The sequence below is a fragment of the Plecotus auritus genome (assembly GCF_963455305.1).
Source record: "Plecotus auritus genome assembly, chromosome: 4".
Taxonomy (NCBI): Eukaryota; Metazoa; Chordata; class Mammalia; order Chiroptera; family Vespertilionidae; genus Plecotus; species Plecotus auritus.
The window spans coordinates 94,640,963-94,661,141 of NC_137775.1; the positions used below are offsets into that span (position 1 = coordinate 94,640,963).

The following is a 20,179-nucleotide window of genomic DNA, read 5'->3' on the forward strand; positions in this document are numbered from 1 at the left end:
CATGGGGACAATTTGCATATTAGCCTTTTATTATATAGGATGTCCCTTTTTTATGCTTGCTATCGCTTTGTTTAAGTTCTAAGTTCTTTGGGCATCCTTATAACCATTTTTTAAAAACTCTGTATCTGGTAAATTGCCTCCATCTCATTTAGCTCTTTTTCTGTAGATTTCTCCTGTTCTCTCATTGGGTCATGTTTCTTTGCCTTCCTATTTTGGCTGCCTCTTTGTGTTTGTTTCTATGTATTAGATAGATCTGCTATGACTCCCAGTCTTGGTAAGGTAGACTTATGTAGTAGGTGTCCTCTAGGACCCAGTGGCATGGTCTCCTTGATCACCTGATCTGGGTGCTTTAGGAATGTCTCTTGTGTGGGTTATGTGGGCACTTCTGTTGTTATTGAGTCTTGACTGCTATTGACTTGTTTGTGTGTGGAGTCAACCCTCAGACTGGCTGATTGTGAGGATTGACCCTGGCTACAGAGTATGAGTTGCTGTGTATGTGCTGAGCCCATGAAGTGGAATTCACCTCAGCAGGGCCTGGTGCATGTCAAGAGCTCCCTTTGGATCTGCTTCTTGCGAAGCTTATTGGATCCTGCTCTGATGTTGTGTGAAGATGGCCACTGGGTGTGTTGGTTCTGGGGCCTTTTAGGAGGTATTCTGGTGCAGGCCAATGTCAGACACTGTGACTGGTCCCAGGCAACCTGTTTGGAGTTACAAAGCAATCCCAATTTGTGGCTGCCTCTGCTGGGCCTGGGCATGCGTGGGAAGGACCAAGGTGCACACCAAGGTTGGATTTTACCAGCACTGGGCCCATGGGTAGGTCAGAAAAAGTTCCAAGGCACCTTGAGATCTGCCTCCGCCTGCCTCCAACTGCTGGCTGCCTGATAGACGCATTCACTGAAAGAGCCTCTGGTGACACTTGAGTTGCATGAGGTAGGTTCTCAGTGAGTCACTAGGTAGGGTTGAATGGTATTTACCAGATTGATACAGGTTCAAACTCTGTGCCAGTGGTGGGTCTGAGGCCAATCAGCAAATGTCCCAGGACATATCAAGTTTAGCTGCCTCTCACCAAATGCCCAAAGACTTTGTGGTGAGGTGTGGTCTCAGGGAGTCATCAGGGTGAGGCCAGCATTTTATCAGATCCAAACAGACCAAGATTTGGCCACGTGAAGGGAGGGATCTTCACTGGTCATGCATGTGAAAGAAAAATGACCTGCATCCTAAAGGCACATAACTCAGTCTGTTCAAGATTCTGTCAGGAACCAGGGCTCAATAGGGCGGAGCTACTCTGAGTTCAGAGGGCTGTGAAGGGAAGGTGCCAGTCAGGCTCCAGGAGAGATGGCAGGAGTAGTTTCTGCCTAGAGCCACAACTCAGTCTCTCCTGCATTCTGCCCAGACCTTGGCAGGGTGGGCCCACCAGGAGTCAAGAGGGTGGGGCTAAAGGATCTCCTGTGATAGGGAGGCACCAGTCAGGTTCATGTGAATGTGGGAGGAATGGACCCTGCCTCAAAGCTACACTACTCAGTTACTGACACCCCCTAAGTCTGCCCAGACCTTTACACCCAGGCCCAGGCAGCTGACAAGATCCTTGTAATTATAGGGAGGAGAGGGGGAAAAGAAAAAGGCCAAGCTCAAACCAGCAGTAGCTGTCAGAAGTGGACCACCAAGACAAAAGCAGATGGGGGCAAGCGGTCATGCGGCAATACCTTCTAATGCAAATAAGTATAAGACAAGTAATACAAAGAAATGAACTATCATCAGAAATATTTACTGTCTACAGCAGTGCCCAGCAATTACATAACCTCACCAGCTTTCCTTCTCTGGCCGCAGTCTCCCCATATTTAAATCCCTGGCCTAGAGTGGTACCCCTCCTCTGCTTCCTCAGACTTCCCTGTGTAATTGTCTGTTAATGTATCTGTCGCCCCAACTAGACCTTAGAGTCCTCAGGGCTGGGACTATATTTTATTCATCTCTGTATCCTCAAAGCCTGGCACAGGCTGGCATATAGCAGGTGTCTGATCAACATTTGTTGACTGAATGGTCTCTAAAGTCTTTGGAGGGCAGTCACAGAATGACTAGATCAGTCATTTGGATTCTGTCCTCCACAGAGCCGAGCATAAAGTGTGGGCCAAATCACCTTCCCAGCTGTCCTGAACAGGCTGCTTCAGCTGAAGCTCTGTGGCCCTCCCCTTCCTTTCCTGTCTCTTTCCTTCACTTATTTCCATCTCCAAATATCATTCTCCTTGAATTGCCTAAAGCCCTGTTTTGCTTGCTTTAAACTTCACGACAATGGGCTTCTAAATGTGAAATACCAACCAGCCCTCTGGTTCTTCCTCTCTGCAAGCAAGTCCATAGGCCTTACGTAGGTCTTGTGTGGGTCCTACCTTAGATTCTCTTGGAAGATTCTGAGATAACGATTTGAATGGAAGGGGTTAAGTGGGGAAATGTTTCCAGGAAGCATTGATGGTGGACCAGGAAGTGAGAAAGGAAAGAGAAGGAGATATGGGATGCTTTAATGAGCAGGTACTGCTGTGGGTTCATTCCTCCTGAGGACCCCTGGGAGATTCTGTGGAGCACATATCAAGATCATCCCCCACAGGGAGTGAGGAAGCTGGGGTACTGGTCCACCAAATCCTATCCCAAACTGGTTGAAGGCTATTTAAGGGGTGGGGGAAAAATCTCCCATCACTGCTAGTCTGCCTCATGCACTAGCTGAACACACTCCTGCAGCCAGTCAGTCCCAGATGCTTGTGGAAACAAGCTATCAGCATGTACAGCAATAGTGAGGTCTGAGGGGATATGCACAGTGGCACCAGCAGCTTATTTGACACATTCTTAGCTTGATGACCCAAAGTCTTCCATTCTCTCCTCCCAGTTGGTTCTACTTGGACTGAAACAAAGTTCTCCAGTTGGAAGAGATTCCGCAGTCATCTAGGTTAACCAAACCCCGCTTCAGTTCCGAAATCGTAAACATTCCTGACAAGTATTGCCTCTGCTTGAATACTGCTAGTGCCAGGAAACTCACTGTTCTGAAAGGCAGCCCATGCAGTTGATGTTTTTGAGTTGTTGAAAAAAATTTTTTTAAGTTTTTGTTTTTTGTTTTTTGTTTTTTTTTAGATTTTACATTTGTTACCTTGTAATTTCCAAGGTGACAAATGTAAAATCTTAGTTCTGCCTTTTGGAGCCCCACAGAGTGATTCTCCTCCCTCATTCGCAGTAGCCTCCCCCCCTTCTTTTAAAAAATATATTTTTTTTATTGATTTCAGAGAGGAAGGGAGAAGGAGAGAGAGATAGAAACATCAATGATGAGAATCAGAATCATTGATTGGCTGCCTCTTGCGCACCCCACACTGGGGATCGAGACCGCAACCCAGGCATGTGCCCTTGGCCGGAATCGAACCTGAGACCCTTCAGTCTGCAGGCTGACGCTCTATCCACTGAGCCAACTCGGCTTGGGCCGCAGTAGCCCTTTTAATAGAGTTCCTAAAACTAACTAGTGTGTTTTCACTATGACTCTTCGCTGGCCCAAGTCATTCACTGCCTTCACCATTTTTACTACAATATGATCTCTAGACCAGTCATTCCCAACTGAAGCCAAATTTGCCTCCCAGGAGACATATTTGGTTATTACAATAGCAGGGAGTGCTACCAGCAACTATGGGTTGTGGCCAGGGAGGCTACTAAGAATCCTACAAGACACTGGACAACCCCCACAACAATTATCTGTCGCAAAATGTCTAAAGTTCCAAGGCTGAGAAACCCTGTTATAGACACATCATTATCCAGGTCGCTCCCCTCTGGACTTTCTATGAGTTGTCATATATAAAGCACAGTGCTCAGACTTGGCATGAGGTACCTGCAGGGATAGGGACAAAGACAGCATGAGAGCATGGGGGTCTTCTCTCACTAGACAATGGAGATGACTGTAGCAGCTAAAGCATCCACCACATACGGCCCCTCCTCTTCAGAGTGTGGTCAGGGAAAATCTCCAAGTCCTACTGAAACAAACTGCTCTCAAGCCAATAGTTAAGAAACAAAAACAAAGCTATAAAAAATATACATGCAAATTTAGGAGGTAGCGTTCCCTCTGAACATCTCCACAATCCTTTAATCATAATAAATTGAATCAAATTCCTTTCTTTTTTACCCTAACAACATTCTTTCAAATTTTCACTTGAAAATATGATAAATTACCTTGTATATACTTTCATGCAGGCCACTTCTGAAAACATCAGATAGATAGGCCAATGTTGATCTATTTCTTAGCACTTTTTTTTTAAAAAGGCTGTTTTGTCCAGCTATGGATTCATTTAACTGTAGCTTACACTTATTTATTTCATGTAAGAAAACACCAGGCCTAGATGATTTTTCTACTAAGTCCTATCAAACATTCAAAGAAAAGTTAATTCCTATTTTACTTAAACTGTTCTAGAAAATAGGGTGAGGGAGGGATAGATAATCCTAAAATCAAAACCTTTCAAGGACAGTACATGAAAAGAAAAAAATTATTGGAAAATCTCATTAATGAACTTAGATGCAAAATTCCTTTAAAAAATACCAAGTTCAATATAGCTTTGAATTTTATATTTTATAAAGTGACTGAGTTTTGGAGGAGAACTAAGACAGCAGTGTAGGTAAATGCTGGTAGTCACCACCTCTCACAACCACATCAAAATTATAAATAAAATACAGAACAACCATTATTCAGAACTGCCTGAAATCTGGCTGAATGGAACTCCTTCAATGAGAGAAGTAAAGAAGAAAGTACACTGGGACTGGTAGGAGGTGCAGAGTCCAACAACTACGTGTGGTGTTTTTTGTAACCGGGAGAAGTATCTTGGCTGCGGAGGCCCCCTGTGAGGAGCAAGGGGTCCCAGCCCCACAACAGAACCCCAGCCCAGTGTTCCATAGCTGGGAAGAGAAGACCCCATAACTTCAAGCTGTAAAAACCAGTGGGGATTGTGGCTGAGTGACAAGGTGGCTGCTGGAGTCCCAGGCAATTTCTCTTAAAGGGTCAATGCACAGACTTAGTTGGACTCGCTCCTCTGAGCATGACTTGGAGGAATCTAAGGGCATACAGAGAGGAGCTGGATTGTCTAGCATCGGGGCAAGAACTTGGGGAGGCTTTCTCACAGATAGGGGTGCTCTCAGGGTTCACTGTTCCTATGCTGAGACCTCCCCATCACAGAGCTGATTGACAACCATATCTGAGTCTCCATCAACCTGGCCCACACTGTTTGCTCCACCCTGGTGATTCCTAGAGACCCCACCCCATCTAATTTGCAGCCCCACCCAAGCTATTTGCAGTGGCTTTCCCATATGAATGGTCTGTCCTGGCTTAGGCTTCAGACTTTCCTAAAATCTCTCAAACAAACAGCAACTGGCATCATCATGCCCCATACCTCTCAATAAGAGGCCCAAGACCTGGCACTAGCAGCAGCCTGCCTTGCTTCACAGGTTGGCCTCTCCTGTGTACTTTCAAACCCAACACAGGCAGCAGCCAGCTGCAGATTACTCTGTAGCCCCTGTTGGGTGGCCCCAGGAAGTGGCTGAGTCTGCACCTCCACAAAGGCCAAAACTAGTACACCTGGTGGATAGCTTCAGATCACACCACATTAAAGTTCTACACATCCATGTGCGACACTCTCAAGGGGCAGATTCGGTGAGCACCAAAGCCCCTGAAGCAACTCCTGCTCCATTGGGGTGTCTCCTGCACAGCAGCTCTTCCACTGTATTCGCAGCAGGTCTTTACAGGTAATTGGCCAAGAGATCAATTCCTACCAGTGATGCCAACAGCATTCAAAGCTCAACTACAATAAGACAGTGCACACAGCCCACACAGTGGCACACCTAGCTCAGGTGACTAGGGTGGCTGAGGCACTGGGCTCTACAAGACACCTACTACATAAGGCCACTCAACCAATTCCAGGAAACATAGCAGCTCTACCTAATACATAGAAACAAACACAGGGAAGCAGCCAAATTGTGGAGACAAAGAAACATGTCACAAATGAAAGAACAGAAGAAATCTCCAGAAAAAAAACAAAATGAAATGGAAGCAAGCAAACCACTGGATACAGAGTTCAAAACAATGGTTCTAAGGATGCTCAAGGATCTTAATGAGAGCTTCAAGGGACTTAGTGAGAATTTCAAGAACCTTAGTGAGAACATCAAAGACATGAAAAAGGACCAGTCAGAAATTAATCATACACTCACTGAAATAAATAATAATTTAGAGTAGAGAAGAAGATGCTGAGAATCAAAATCAGCAATTTGAAACATAAGGAAGCAAAAAGAACAACAAAACAAAGAAACAAACAGAAAACAATCAGAAGAGCATAAAGAAGAAAGAATCCAAAAATATGAAGCTAGTGCAAGGAGCCTCTGGGACAACTTCAAGCACACTGACCAAAAGGAGAAGAGATAGCAAGATATTGAAAACCTATTTAAAGAAATAATGACAGAAAACTTCCTCTACCTGGTGAAAGAAATAAACTTACAAGTCCAAGAAGCACAGACAGTCCCAAACAAGAGGAATCCAAAGAGGCCTACACCAAGACCAATCATAATTGAAATGTCAAGGTTTAAAGACAAAGAGAGAATCTTAAAAGCAGCAAGAGAAAAGCAGTTAGTTACCTATAAGGGAGCGCCCATACAACTGTTAGCTGATTTCTCAAGAAACTTTGCAGGCAGAAAGGAGTGGCAAGAAATTTTCAAAGTGATGAATAGCAAAGACCTACAACCAAGATTACTCTACCTAGCAAAGTTAGCATTTAGAATTGAAGGTCAGATAAAGAGTTTCACAGACAAGAAAAAGCTAAAGGAGTTCATTACCACCAAACTAGTATTACATGAAATGTTGAAGGTATTCTTTAAGAAGAGGAAGAAGGAGGAAGAGAAGAAGAAGAGGAAAAACATGAACAATAAAATGGCAATAAATTCATATCTATCAACAATTGAATATAAAAAACAAAATAAACAAACAAGGAATCTAATGAACAAAATAAACTGATGAATAAAACAGAACCAGAGGCCTGGAAACATGGAACAGACTGATGAACCTCAGAGTGAAGGCGGAAGGGTGGGTGCTGGAAGAGATCAACCAAAGAACTTATATGCATATACTGTATGCTTTACCTATGGACACAGACAATAAGATGGTGAAGGCCTGGGGTGGGGCAGGAACTGGGTGGAGGAAGGCAATGGGGATAAAAAGGAGGGACATCTGTAATACTCTCAACAATAAAGATTAAAAAGAAATAAAGTCACTGAGTTTTGTTTATTCCAAGAATGTAGGGTAGTTTAATAGAAAATCTATTAAAGTTACTCACTGTATTAATAGATTAAAGGGGTGGGAAGTACTCAGGAACGGACCACAGGCACACAAAGAAACATTATTTTTCTTGAGTAGTGACTATGTATTGGTTACCCTTTTCTGTGTAACCAAAAAAAACCTATAAAATTTCTGTGATATAAAATAAGCATTTATTTTTCATACATTTTTGGGTAAGCTGGGGTCAGCTATTTCAGGTTGGGCTCAGCTGGGCAGCTCAGCGTTAAACTGCAGGTATGCAGGTCAGCTGGGTGACTATATCCATGAGACTCATTATTCTTGGACCAGGTGGCTAGCTGATGCAAGTTCATCTCATGGCAGTGCAAAGTATTCAGAGGGTGCCCCCAACAGGACACACATACTTCATGCCCCTGCTTGCATAACATCAGCCATCATCCCATTGGCCAAAGCAACCTGAAAGGTGCAGTTCAAATAGGGTCCTACCCAGTGTGGCTCAGTGGTTAAAGCATCAGCCTGCAGACTAAAGGGTCTCAGGTTCGAGTCTAGTCAAGAGCATGTACCTTGGTTGCAGGCTGAATCCCCAGCCCCGGTCATGTCGCATGGGGGAAGCAATCAATCAAGCAATGTGTCTCTCTCACATTGCTGGTTTTTGGGTTTTTTTCTCTCTCTCCCCCTCCCTTTCACTTTCTAAAAAACAAAACAAAACAAAAAAACGCCAAAAAAAAAATCAATGGAAAAAAATATCCTTAAATGAGAGTTAACCAAAATAAATAAATAAATAAATAAAAATAAAGAGTCAAGGAATAGGGAAGTATACCCTGTCCTTATATACCATTTCCTTATGGCATGGATGTAAGGAAGAGTAAAAAATTGAGGCCAAAGACTGAATATCACAGGGCATATAGGTTATTTTAGTACTTACAACTTACAAATATGACATACACGTATACACATAATTTGTTATGTACAAAATATTTCATAATAAAAATTAAATTTACACATTATAAGTACACTTTGAGACCCTGCTTATTTACTAGTCTCATAACCTTAACCAAAAAGGAAATGAACTTAGTTCAGTAGGAGTTGTTCTTTCATGATCATCTCTACTTTTTTCCATTCTTTCAACCTCTTCCAAAAAGAATTTAAAGAAGTTTACAAAGCATCAAGAAAAAATAAATTTACAATAAATCAGAGAATGAAGCAAAGGAGAAATAAAGTTTACCAGAGCAAGATGGGAGCTGGGATGACAATTGCATTTGGCTGGAAAATCCCTGTTTGCTCTTCTTGATTCTCCCCACACCCTTCTCCTCCTGCTCTCTGCTCCTTGGAGGGCTCTCTTGTCTCCAGCTTCTCCTATAGCTATAGGTCTTGCTGGGTTCTGATGTTTACTCATCTGCTAAGTCTTCTTTCTGCTTAAGGCCTAGAGCAGCCGTGGGCAAACTACGGCCCGCGGGCCAGATCCGGCCCATTCGGCTGTTCTATCCGGCCCGCGGAGCCGAAAGAGCGGAGGGTTCTCTTGCTCTCCCCTCCGCTCCTTTACTTGGAATTTATATTAGTTCACACAAACACTCCATCCATGCTTTTGTTCCGGCCCTCTGGTCCAGTTTAAGAACCCATTGTGGCCCTCGAGTCAAAAAGTTTGCCCACCCCTGGAGAGGCTGGTAACACTTCCTGTGAACCATCCCTTGTTAGCTTCCTTAATCCTTCCATACGTTTGTAACTTAACTCCTTCATGAAATTCTCTTTAGGTAACCCTTTTAAAGATGCCATGTTTCCTGTCAGGGACCCTGATTGCAATAGCCCACAAATCCTATGCCTTAAGTCTAATGCCTACTAGGAGACCATAAATACAGCTCCAGGGTCTCAGTGTGATTATCCAGCGGGAAACACAATCAATGAGAGACTCTCTAATCCTTCAAGAGAAGCAGATCTACTGCCTCTCTGTGCCCACTTCTTCTATCTCCAGGGTAAGATGGCCCAGCCTCTGGCAGCAGTCTCTGCCCTGACTATCCTCAGTCTGGATGCTCCCTAGGAGGGCTGAAGGACAGAGCCATCACATGTGCTGTGACCTGGGATGCTGCCATGGTGGAACCTGGCACCTGGTAGATGCCAATGAAATCCTAGGTGATGCCTGGCTCATCTTCCGTGGCTTCCCTTCCATCACACCTTATTTTATTTTTTAATCCTCACCTGAGGATATTTTTCCATTGATTTTTAGGGAGAGTGGAAGAGAGAGGGAAAAACAGAGAGAAACATTGATGTGAGAGAAACATCGATTGGTTGCCTCCTGCACGAGCCCTGACCAGGGCCCAGGCCAGGGAGGAGCCTGCAACGAAGGTACGTGCCCTTGACCAGAATCGAACCCAGGACCCTTTGGCAGGCCAATGCTCTATCCACTGAGCCAAACTGCCTAGGGCTCCATCACTTTTTAAACAAATCTACACAAGTTGTGTTTTCTATGATACCGGTCTGTGACTTCCTGGAGTTGGGGGTCCCCCCTACCCCCTTTACCTGATAAACTTCTTTTTGTACCAACAGGTCTGGGCCCAAGACACTGAAAGGGGATTTCTAGAATAAATGTATAAACTGAAAAAAACAAAGGAAGAGAAAGAGAGCAAAGTAGACCTACTCCTGACACCAAGATGGGCAAGAAATTTTCTCTGTGATTGCTCAATGAGAGGTGATCATAGTATAATGACCATTTTTTTGTGTCTTACAAACTATCTCTAATTATTCAGGGCTCAGTCCTAAAATATCTTCTCTGCTATCCACACTCACTCTCTAGTTATCTCATCTAGTCTCGCAGCTTTAATATATCCATATATATGCTGATGACTCCCAATATGTATCTCCTGTCCTGACTTTTTCCTGAATTTTAGTTTTTACTATCCAATTGCCTACATTGGATGTCCAATAGGCATCTCAAACTCTTGGCATGTCCAAAATAAAGCTATCCATATTTATAATATAATCCTCTCTTCTTGATCTTCCCCCATTTCAGGAGTGGGGGTCCCAGCATCAATCATTTGATTGTTTAGGATGTGAGTGGGGAGGGGGTGTGGCAAAAATATGTCATCCCTTCCCCCACCCCCTTTTTCCTAAAAATCTATCATCCTTGATTCATTTTCCTCACACTCCACATTCAACCCATCTGCACATTATGCTGGCTCAAATCTTCAAAATATATTCAGAATTAGAGAATTCTCACCACTTCTATCACTACCACTCTAGCCCCAAGAGTCACAGTCTCTCTTATAATACGGTATTTTCCCTCCTACATTTGCACTATTCCATGGCTCCACCTCCAGCAGCCAGTGCAAGTCTTTAAAAATGTCAGACCTGGCTAGTGTGGCTCAGTTGGTTGGAGTGTCGTCCCGTACACCAAAAGGTGGCGGGTTTGAATCTCGGTCAGGGCAGATGCGGGAGGCAGCCAATTGATGTTTCTCTCCCACATCGATCTTTCTCTTTCCTTTCTTCTATCTGAAATCAATTCTTAAAAAAGCCATTATTATGTCATCTCCTGCTCAGAATCCTCTAGTCATTTACTATCACACTCCAAATGCACCAAAGTGTCTATCATGGCCTATAAGGTCTTATATGATCTGGCCCTTGATACCTGTGCATCTGTATTTTCTATCATTCTGTCCCTCCTTCCTTCTCCTCCAGTTGTACTGGCTTCCCTGATGTTTTGTGAGCAGGTCAAGCACACTACTTGAGGTCGCAGGATCTTTGCACTTGCTGTTTTCTCTAAAACCCTCTTCTCCAGATATCTGAATGTGTCACTCATTTCATTTAGAGCTCTGCTCCAACGGCAACTCCTCAACGAAGTCTTTTCTGGTCATTGGCTCCAAACAGCGCCACCATTCCTGTTCCTGACTTTACACTTCTTCAAAGCACTAATCAGTACTGGCACTGCATTAAATGTAAAAATGCAGTTATGCATTTGGTTGTCTGTCTTTCCACTTAGAATGTAAGCACAAAGAAAACATGATTGATTTTATTCACTCCAGCATCTCCAGCGCCAGATACAATACCTGGCATTTGTTTAATGAACAAAAGAATCCATTCTAGTTTTAATTTCTTGACTCAAACTCAGCAAGATCCAAAAAATAATTGAGTCTCAATTATGTGAGTGGCACTTAACTTGATGCTTAGAGCTTGAAAAACATACCTAGTAGTCCCTGACCTGAATTGTGAACTTCTGGGTGAGTAGTGATTGGGAGAGGGCACAGGGGGCCCTCAGCGTGCAGGAACCGTCCTTTATACGTAATTACAAACTTATTGAGCCATACACTTACAGATTTGTGTATTTTAAGCTGCACCCCAATAAGTTTTCAAGTTTCTGACCTATCTAGATGCACCCACAGGTGCATGGTGGCAAGAGCAATGAGAGGTCTGCAGAGCCTGCCTGCCACGTAAGCAGCGAGAAAGCCACCCTCCAAGTACTGACTGGCATACTCCTTAAAAGGAAAAGGGGAGGCTGTATCCTGTTCCCAGAGATCATGGACCTTCTTCAGTGCCCTGGGACCACCTTTCTCAACCTGGCCCCTGCTACAGGAAGCTTCGCCTGTTGGGGAGCAGATCCCTGAGGTGAGATGGAGCACATGACAGTCGCCTCCCCCACCCCCTCCCCAGGAACCTGGGGCTAGAGAGGAAGGATGGAGCAGTCCTTAAGCTTTAGATTCTTCACCATTGGGCCGGAGGAGGTGGACACAGCATCCACGTGCGTTTCGAGGGGCATTTGCACAGACAGCCCACGCAACGTCACAAAGCCGGCGCACGCTGAAAACCGGCGCCCAGTGCGCACGTTCAGCACACAGCCGCGCTACGCAGGCGCACTGCGGCCTGGCGCCGGGCTGCGCGCAGCGCCGGTTCCCAGCGGGCGGGCGCGCTCCCGGGCTCCCAGGAAGCGAGGCGCGCGCCATGGAACAGCGGTTAGCAGAGTTCCGAGAGGCCCGGAAACGGGCCGGGCTGGCGGCCGAACCCAGCACTTCCAGACAGAGTGCACAAACCTCGGGAGAGAAGGCGGAAGCAACTGCCACTCCAAAGTCAGCCCCAGCCTGGCTAAAACGATTCCTGGTGTGGAAACGGAGGCCCGCGAGTGCCCCGGCCCAGCCCAGCCTCGCTCAGGTGAGAGGAGGGAGGCCTCGCCGGGGACCTGGCTTCGGGGCCGCTGTCGTGGCTCCTCTGGAAACTCTGGCTGAGGCCCCGCCCCTTCCACCATGTGGTGGCTTTCAGGCCCCGCCCCCGTGAGGAGCAGGCTCGGGGTGGAGGAGCGGCCCCGCCCACAAACCCTGGCCCACAGGCCACGCCTTCTCTCCCAGTGATTAGTGGATTTGACCATTTCTTTCCTGCAGCTCCTGATTCCAAGTGGGAAGCGAAGGTCTAGAGCAGTGGTCGGCAAACTCATTAGTCAACAGAGCCAAATATCAACAGTACAACGATTGAAATTTCTTTTGAGAGCCAAATTTTTTAAACTTAAACTTCTTTTAACGCCACTTCTTCAAAATAGACTCGCCCAGGCCATGGTATTTTGTGGAAGAGCCACACTCAAGGGTCCAAAGAGCCACATGTGGCTCGCGAGCCGCAGTTTGCCGACCACTGGTCTAGGGGCTTAATCACAAGGAACAACAACAGCCTGTAATTATTGGAATCGAGAGTCTAGGACAGCGATTTTCAACCTTTTTCACCTCATGGCACACAATTACTAAAATTCTGTGGTACACCAAAAAACATGTTTTTGCCAATCTGACAAAAAGTGTAATTTTGATTCATTCACAACAGATGGGCTGTTGTTGTGTTGACTGTTGCCATTTTTTAAATTTTGCAATCTAAGGGGAAAGAGGTCAGTGCCCTTAAATAGTCAGGTATTGTATTGAAAAATTTCTTGCCGTCCCCCACCCCTCATCCTCCCTGTTGAAAATCGCATGTCTGGGGTCCTGGAAGAAAGTTCCTCTGCCCTTGAGTTACTAACAACGAGTTGAATTATCTTGTGACACCCTGTGGCTCTCAGAAACCTCTCCACAACCGTGTTGAGCCGCAGCCCTCTGCTAGTGGAGGGTGAAAGGTATAATTAGATGCTGATTAAAAAGTGGCAGTAATTAAGGCTTCATTTGATTTCGCACCTGGACCACATGCAGCCAGTAACCCACGTTTGAATACAAAACTTGCAAAAGTGTGGTGGCTGTAACTGCCAGAAGCGGCACACGCTTGTGCACTGCTGTAGAACTAGACTAGCAAAAAGTTCAATACTGAATGTTGAAGGTGAAAACAGTATTTAGATTAGTATGATAGCATTCTCACCCTTTAATCCTTTTGGTAGCTCTTATTTTGCAGATGAACTTATTCACATCTCTATCTTTCTTTAGTTTTCTCTCATGAATAAAGTGGCCAGATGAGTCGCACATGAGACTGGAGTATCTAAGGGGGAATACTAGTCCAGGACAAAACATCAAGGGAAAATCAGTGCTTTGAGACCATCTGTGACATGGCCTTTGTACCTAAGATGTATATTAAGAGCCAAAAATTCCTTTTGAAATTTAAAATGTTCTGGAGCAGAAGTGTACCTTACTTCCTTAATTTTTTGTTATATTAAGTTCATTTATTATTGCACAATATCTGGTTAGTTTTTTTTTCAATCTGGTTAGGTTTTTTTTCAATCCTCACCCGAGGATATTTTCCCATTGATTTTTAGAGAGTGCAAGAGAGAGGGAAAGACAGAGAAATATCGATGTGAGAGAAACACATTGATTGGTTGCCTCCTGCTTGAGCCCCGACCAAGGCCTGAACCGGGGAAGACCCTGCAACCGAAGTACGTGCCCCTCACTGGAATTGAACCCGGGACCCTTCATTCTTCAGGCCGATGCTCTATCCACTGAGCCAAACGGGCTCTAGGGCCACAACATCTGGTTTTAGGGAATTTTTTTTAAAAACCATGAATTGTTCCTTAAGTTTGATATGTTCTCCATGACAGGCAGGGCTCTAACTGACTCCCAGAAAAGGTGCTATAGGGTTCAAAGAATCCATTTCCTTGCATGCAGTTTGTCTCAGGGTAACTTTATTGTCAATTAGAACTCCCTGAGCACAATTACTTAAGATTTTAGAACCCACTTCCCCTACCCTTTTTTCTCCCTGCAGTTAAAAAACAATGTCTACTCCACGCAATGAGCTTCTGACTGTATGTCTCATTATCAAAGGAATATGAGATCATTGAGTTGGACCCAGAGAATCTGAACTTGGAGAAAGATTCTACTGTTAAAAACCCAAAAGCTGGTGGCCTGACAGCAGAATGAGAGGAAATGCTGGACCTGCAGTTGGTTCTTATTAATCAAGCTGTTTCTGTCCTAAGCTCATTTCATGCATTCCCTTATCATTCCTGGGGTTGCTCTGGTGTGACAATTCTCATTAAATTTTCTTTCTAATTTATAATCCATCTCTGCCTAATAATTTTGGTGGCACACAGTGGCATGTCAGATATCTTAAGCCTTCTATTTGTAATTTTCTATAGTCATTGATAAGGAAGTACCCACATCCTCCTTCCCTCACTCTCAATGTCTTTCTTTCTGTGACAAGCTTCTGCCACAATAGGGCAAAAATGCTTGTAACTTTTTTTAAATCCTGTAGAAACCCCCCTGCCTCTCTCCCAGGCATATCCCCCACTAGCCACAGGGCACTATCTAGTCCCAGGGTCTACTGCCCACACCTGGCTTGCAACTCCTCACCTCCAACCCTTGGCTCAGGTTGGCCCACTGCTCAAATGTGCTTTTTCTTTGGAGTCACCTGGCTAAGCACAGTCTTTGCATCAGCCCCTCTAATTTAGGAGTCACCTTTTTGTTTCTTTCCCTCACCACCACTCAGCAAAATCCTATCATGTGTCCACTGTGTTCCAGCTACTGTCCTAAATCTGGGGGGACACTGAGAAAACGACACAAAACGCTGCTCTCAGAACCAGCTTTTGGAGAGGAGCAATAAAAGAAGAGAATGGTGAAAGGGGCATCAGGAACAGACACTGTGGTAGTGAATTGGGGTGAGGGATGCAGAGTGCTACTTTAAATTGGATAGGCAGGCAGGACCTCCCCCAGGAGGTGACATTTCATAAGGAGCCACTCTTGCAGAAACCTGGGGACAAGGCCAAGGCCACATGTGACATTTTTGCTGAGGTTTATAGGAGCAAGGGAGCCAGCCAGGTGATGTGAGGGGACAGGGGCATTCGTCTCAGAGGGAGATACTAGTACAAGTGCAGAGGCCCTGAGGTGGGAAGCAGCTTGGTATTTGGGGAATGGAAGTATCTTCCCTAAACCGTGCCTATATGTGCTGTGAGACCACAAACCCTCCCACTGCCACACAACAGTAGGTGCCCTGGAACTAAAACAAAGGCCAAGTGAGGCTGAGGACGTCCCAATATCCCTCCTCTCCTTTCTTTATCCCTTGACCAGTTCATTTACTAGTAATCTTCCCCATCTTCTTCTAGCTCTTGACCCTCCCCTTTACTATCTCCCACAAAGGCTCCTAAGTAAGTAACAAGGGCTTTGGAGGGAGACCATTCTCAGATCCTAGACCAGCTTTATCTCTGCCTATCACCAGGTGTGTGACTTGAGGGGAGTTACTTAACATCTCAGTGATCCCTTATCAGTAAATTGGGAATAACAGTGCCTGCCTGGATTACAGGAGATCAGGCATTTTGAAGGCACTCAATAAATAAATGATGGTGTAAGCATTATTTTTATACTCCCTCAATAATAAAATAAATTCAGTTTGCTATGAATTTCAAGTCATACACATTCAAAATGTATTCTGTATCCATCAGTCCATCATTTCTCTCTGACATCTGGGCCACCACCTTAATCTCTGCCTGGTCCTCTCTTACTGGGCCTCCTGCTACTAACAATTTCCCTACTTCTACCCTCGAAGCCCATTCTCTACCTGACAGCCAGAGTAGTCTGAAATATAAATTGATTATATTAGTTCCCACTAAGATCTGCAGGGATTTTCCTATTGTGCACACTGTCAAATCCTAAAGGGACCTTTATCTATTTAATAAATGTCTGTTGGGATGGGGTGTTTGCTGATGATATGTTAAGGGCCTTTACTGAAAAGGTAATTACAATATTGATGCTAAAAAAAGAAGGTTCTAACAAAATAGAATTTCTGAAGCAATATAAATCAGATGATCTGTATTTTTTTTTCAATCCTCACCTGAGGACATGTTCTTATTGATTTTTAGAGAGAAAGGAAGAGAGAGAGAGAGAGAGAAAGCGAGAGAGAGAGAGAGAGAGAGAGAGAGAGAGAGAGAGAGAGAGTTACTTCTTTTGGCTGCCTCTTGCACGTGCCCCAATCAGGACCGAACCCACAACTCAGGTATGTGCCTACCAGTGACCTTTCATTGTACAGGATGGTGTCCCAACCAACTGAGCTACCTGGCCAGGGCAACCTGTATATTTTATTGAAACCAAACATAGTTTGTGGTCACTTTTAAAATGAAGTGAAGAAAAAAAAAGAACATCCTAAAAATACAATGAAGTGAAGAAGAGGAGATATAACTGAAGAAATGAACTAAAAGTTCTTCTGTGGATTGAGAACCTATGTGTGGGTGCTGTGTTTGGCTCTGGAGACAACTAAGGGTGGTAAATGGCAGTCTGTGTCTTCATGGTAACAATCTAGGGATACAGGTGACCTATATTAAAAGAGAGACACTTCAGCCCTGGCCAGGTGGCTCAGTTAGGTGGAGCGTCGTCCCCTACACCCAAAAGGTTATGGGTTTGATCCCCAGTCAGGGCGAGTATGGGAAGCAAGCTATTGATGTTTCTCTCCCACATCGATGTTTCTCTCTTTCTCTATCTCTTTCTCTCTTTTCCCCTCTCTCTAAAATCATATCCTCAGGTAAGGATAAAAAAAAGAGAGAGAGAGAGAGACACTTCAGTATTATTTTACCTCAGGTTTGTTATTTTTTGAGACAATTTCTTTTTTAATAGTCATCTGTATATTATTGTATTGTTTGTTCACCATCCCAAGTCAAGTCTCCTTCTATCACATTATCCCCCATTTACCCTCTCCTCCCTCCCCCACTGCCCTTTCCCTCAGGTAAATCACCATACTGTTGCCTGTGTCGATGAGTTTTTTTTCTTTGCTCATTCCCTTCACCTTTTCCACTCAGCCCCTGACAGCTATCAGTCTGTTCTCTGTCTGTGAGTCTGTTTCTATTTTGTTTGTGAATTTAACTTACTAAAATAATTAAATAAAAGAGACACTAGCTGAATAGTTTGGTGCTCAGTGAGAAAGAGCCAGTCAGTGCTCAGGAGGCTGAGGGCACCCTTCTCGGTGGTGGAGAAGGCCAAGGCATGCACAGCACACCAGTCATGCCTGCCTGGAAGGAAGGCAAGGAGCCGAGGCATGGAGAGGGACAGAGGCGATTCCAGGCCAGACGGGCAATGGCCTCGGTAGTGAGACCAGTTGAACTGGAGTAGAGGGTTCATTTACACAGTTTCAGATTGTGCTGTGCAGGAAATTTTTTAGACCATTTTTCAAATGGTAAGTCATGACCCTTTAGTGAGTGGTGACATCAATTTAGAGAAATCTAGTCCTCTATTAAAATAAAATTAAAAAAAAATAGAATAGAAAATGACAGCTTTATATGATGTGAAGATATTTGTTGATTTGTGAAACTTTTTTCTATTTCATATACATACATATACATATACATATACATGCATGCTGGGTCACAGTATAAAATGTATCTTTTATTCTAGGTCAAACCCAAAGAAGTTTGGAAAAAATACTGGAGTAGAGACCCAGCTCCCTAAAATGGCCTAAGTCCCTGTGTCTCCCATTACCACCAGCACAGTGGCCAGTGTATTGGCATTTCTATCTGTTGAATAAATGGAAGGCCTTGGATTGCAGCCCAAAGAGTTTAAATTTTAACCTCTAGGCAATAAAAATTTGTTGAAGGCTTGTGAACAGGAGGTTGATGGGTGTTTGAGGAGATCCATTTAGCAACTGTATGTACACAGGATGGCGTGGGGAGGGAAGAGATAGGAGGCGAGAGTCCACTTAGGAGGCACTGCCTGGGCCTGGGGATGTGTGGGATGGTCACCGGATGGAAAGGTTGTAGCTGTAACAGCAATTTTTATTTTTTAATATGTAGAGGGAGTTTTCTTTCCTGTTTCTGGTGTAGTCCTCATTTTAGAATCATGTCACTCAAAATTTTAGCTCATCTAATCAAATCAACGAACATGTCGATTCTGTGTGAAGCATACGCGGAGCTATTGCATTACCAATTACTGGGGAGCTTCTGTGTGGGGCACACATTAGCTCTTGTTAGCAGCAGACTTGTCTGAGGAAGTGCCTCCCACAAAGGGAACCCATCTGAGTGCTGTAGGGTTTTTATCGGGTCATCTCACTAAGGGCTGACCGGTTTTGGTCCAGTCGGAGCAGGGCGCAAGAGCTCTTTGGGAGATGATTGTTTTAGAGAGCAGGGCAAGGAAATAGAAATCAATGAGCCAGAAGCCTTCCGGGGACAATGAGAGCTGCCTCTCCAGATTGGTTTTCTCCTCTAAGCCTCATTACCCTTTGCTTGTTTGTGTCCTAGGAAGCCGCTCAGCCTGGGAGCAGGATGCCACAGCCCCCACGGAGGACAGCCATTCCCCCACCGTTGCCGCGGGACCAGTCCTTCCTAACCAGCATCACCTTCTTGAAGGTTCTTCTCTGGTTGATCCTGCTGGGACTGTTTGTGGAACTGGAATTTGGCCTGGCTTATTTTGTCCTGTCCTTGTTCTACTGGATGTATGTCGGGACACGAGGTCCTGGAGAGAAGAAGGAGGGAGAGAAAAGCGCTTACTCTGTGTTCAACCCGGGCTGCGAAGCCATCCAGGGCACCCTGACTGCAGAGCAATTAGAGCGCGAGTTACAGCTTAGACCCCTGGAGGAGAGATAGGAGCAGCTTTGCTATCACTGGCTAGCCTCCTGAACGCCTTGGCCCTCCTAGCCCTTGGCCGTGGACTTGTGGGTTTGTTCAGGTGCCCCAGACTAAGGACAGCTTGCAGGTTAGTCCTGTGACCGTGCAATTCTACCTGTTTTCCCTGATCTGCTGCAGTTTTATTTTTGAACTTCTCTTTGGTTTGGGTGAAATTCCCTGAAAGATACTCACTGTGTATCTGATGCAATTATAAAAATTACATACTGGAGAGGAGACCTGTTTGTGTCCTGATTTTGAGAGAGATGGTTTTAGAGCCCTACAGAGGCACTGGGGAGCTGACTGTGAAAATAGCCAGCTGTTGGTTGTGATGGTCAGGTCCATGGGACTGTACACTAAAAGTAAATGTTCTCTGTAAGTCTTTTCATAGTTACAGCATTTTTTTTTCTGGAAAGTTTAAGTTGAAAGTTTTGTTTTTTTCTTTCTGTTTTGTTTTGCTTTTTCAGTCATTAATAGTATTGCAAAAAAAAAAAAAATCTTTACAACAGCTACTTTTTAGAGATAGATCCCATTACCAAATCTCCATCCTTCACTCTCCTCATTGATCCTGCCCCAACTCAGTGAAGGAAGACGAGAGAAGACAAAGTCCTGGGTGACATGTGGGGAGGGATTTCACCAAGTCAATATGGACAGATTTGATAAATAGTTATTAATGATGAAGTCAGCCGGAAAAAATTCTCGAGTGTGTACAGAGGGGAGCCCTGGAAGCGGAATCCAGACTCGCTGGCTGCGTGGTGGCTTCCTGTTTAGAGTAAGCAGTGCCTCTGCCCGTGGGCCTCTGGTGAGAAACTGTAAATAGTGGTAATAGGTTTGCTTTCAGTGTTCCTTCTCCTTCCGGTACAGAGTTAGAGTTTGGGTTCATTTAAATTGAGCAAAGAAAACCATTAAAAACTTTTTAATGGATCATACTGTAAGGAGTA

The 20,179-nt window shown here is 44.6% G+C and overlaps 1 protein-coding gene across 1 annotated transcript; it reads left to right on the forward strand.

Annotated features, from left to right (window-relative positions):
• The first annotated feature begins 12,130 nt into the window (after positions 1-12,130).
• On the forward strand, positions 12,131-19,620 carry SAYSD1 (SAYSVFN motif domain containing 1). The gene is made up of 2 exons (XM_080663894.1): positions 12,131-12,421; positions 18,876-19,620. Exons 1-2 carry the CDS (start codon positions 12,215-12,217, stop codon positions 19,218-19,220), a joined length of 552 nt encoding a protein of 183 aa, XP_080520020.1. The 5' UTR covers positions 12,131-12,214; the 3' UTR covers positions 19,221-19,620.
• The last annotated feature ends 559 nt before the right edge of the window (positions 19,621-20,179 follow it).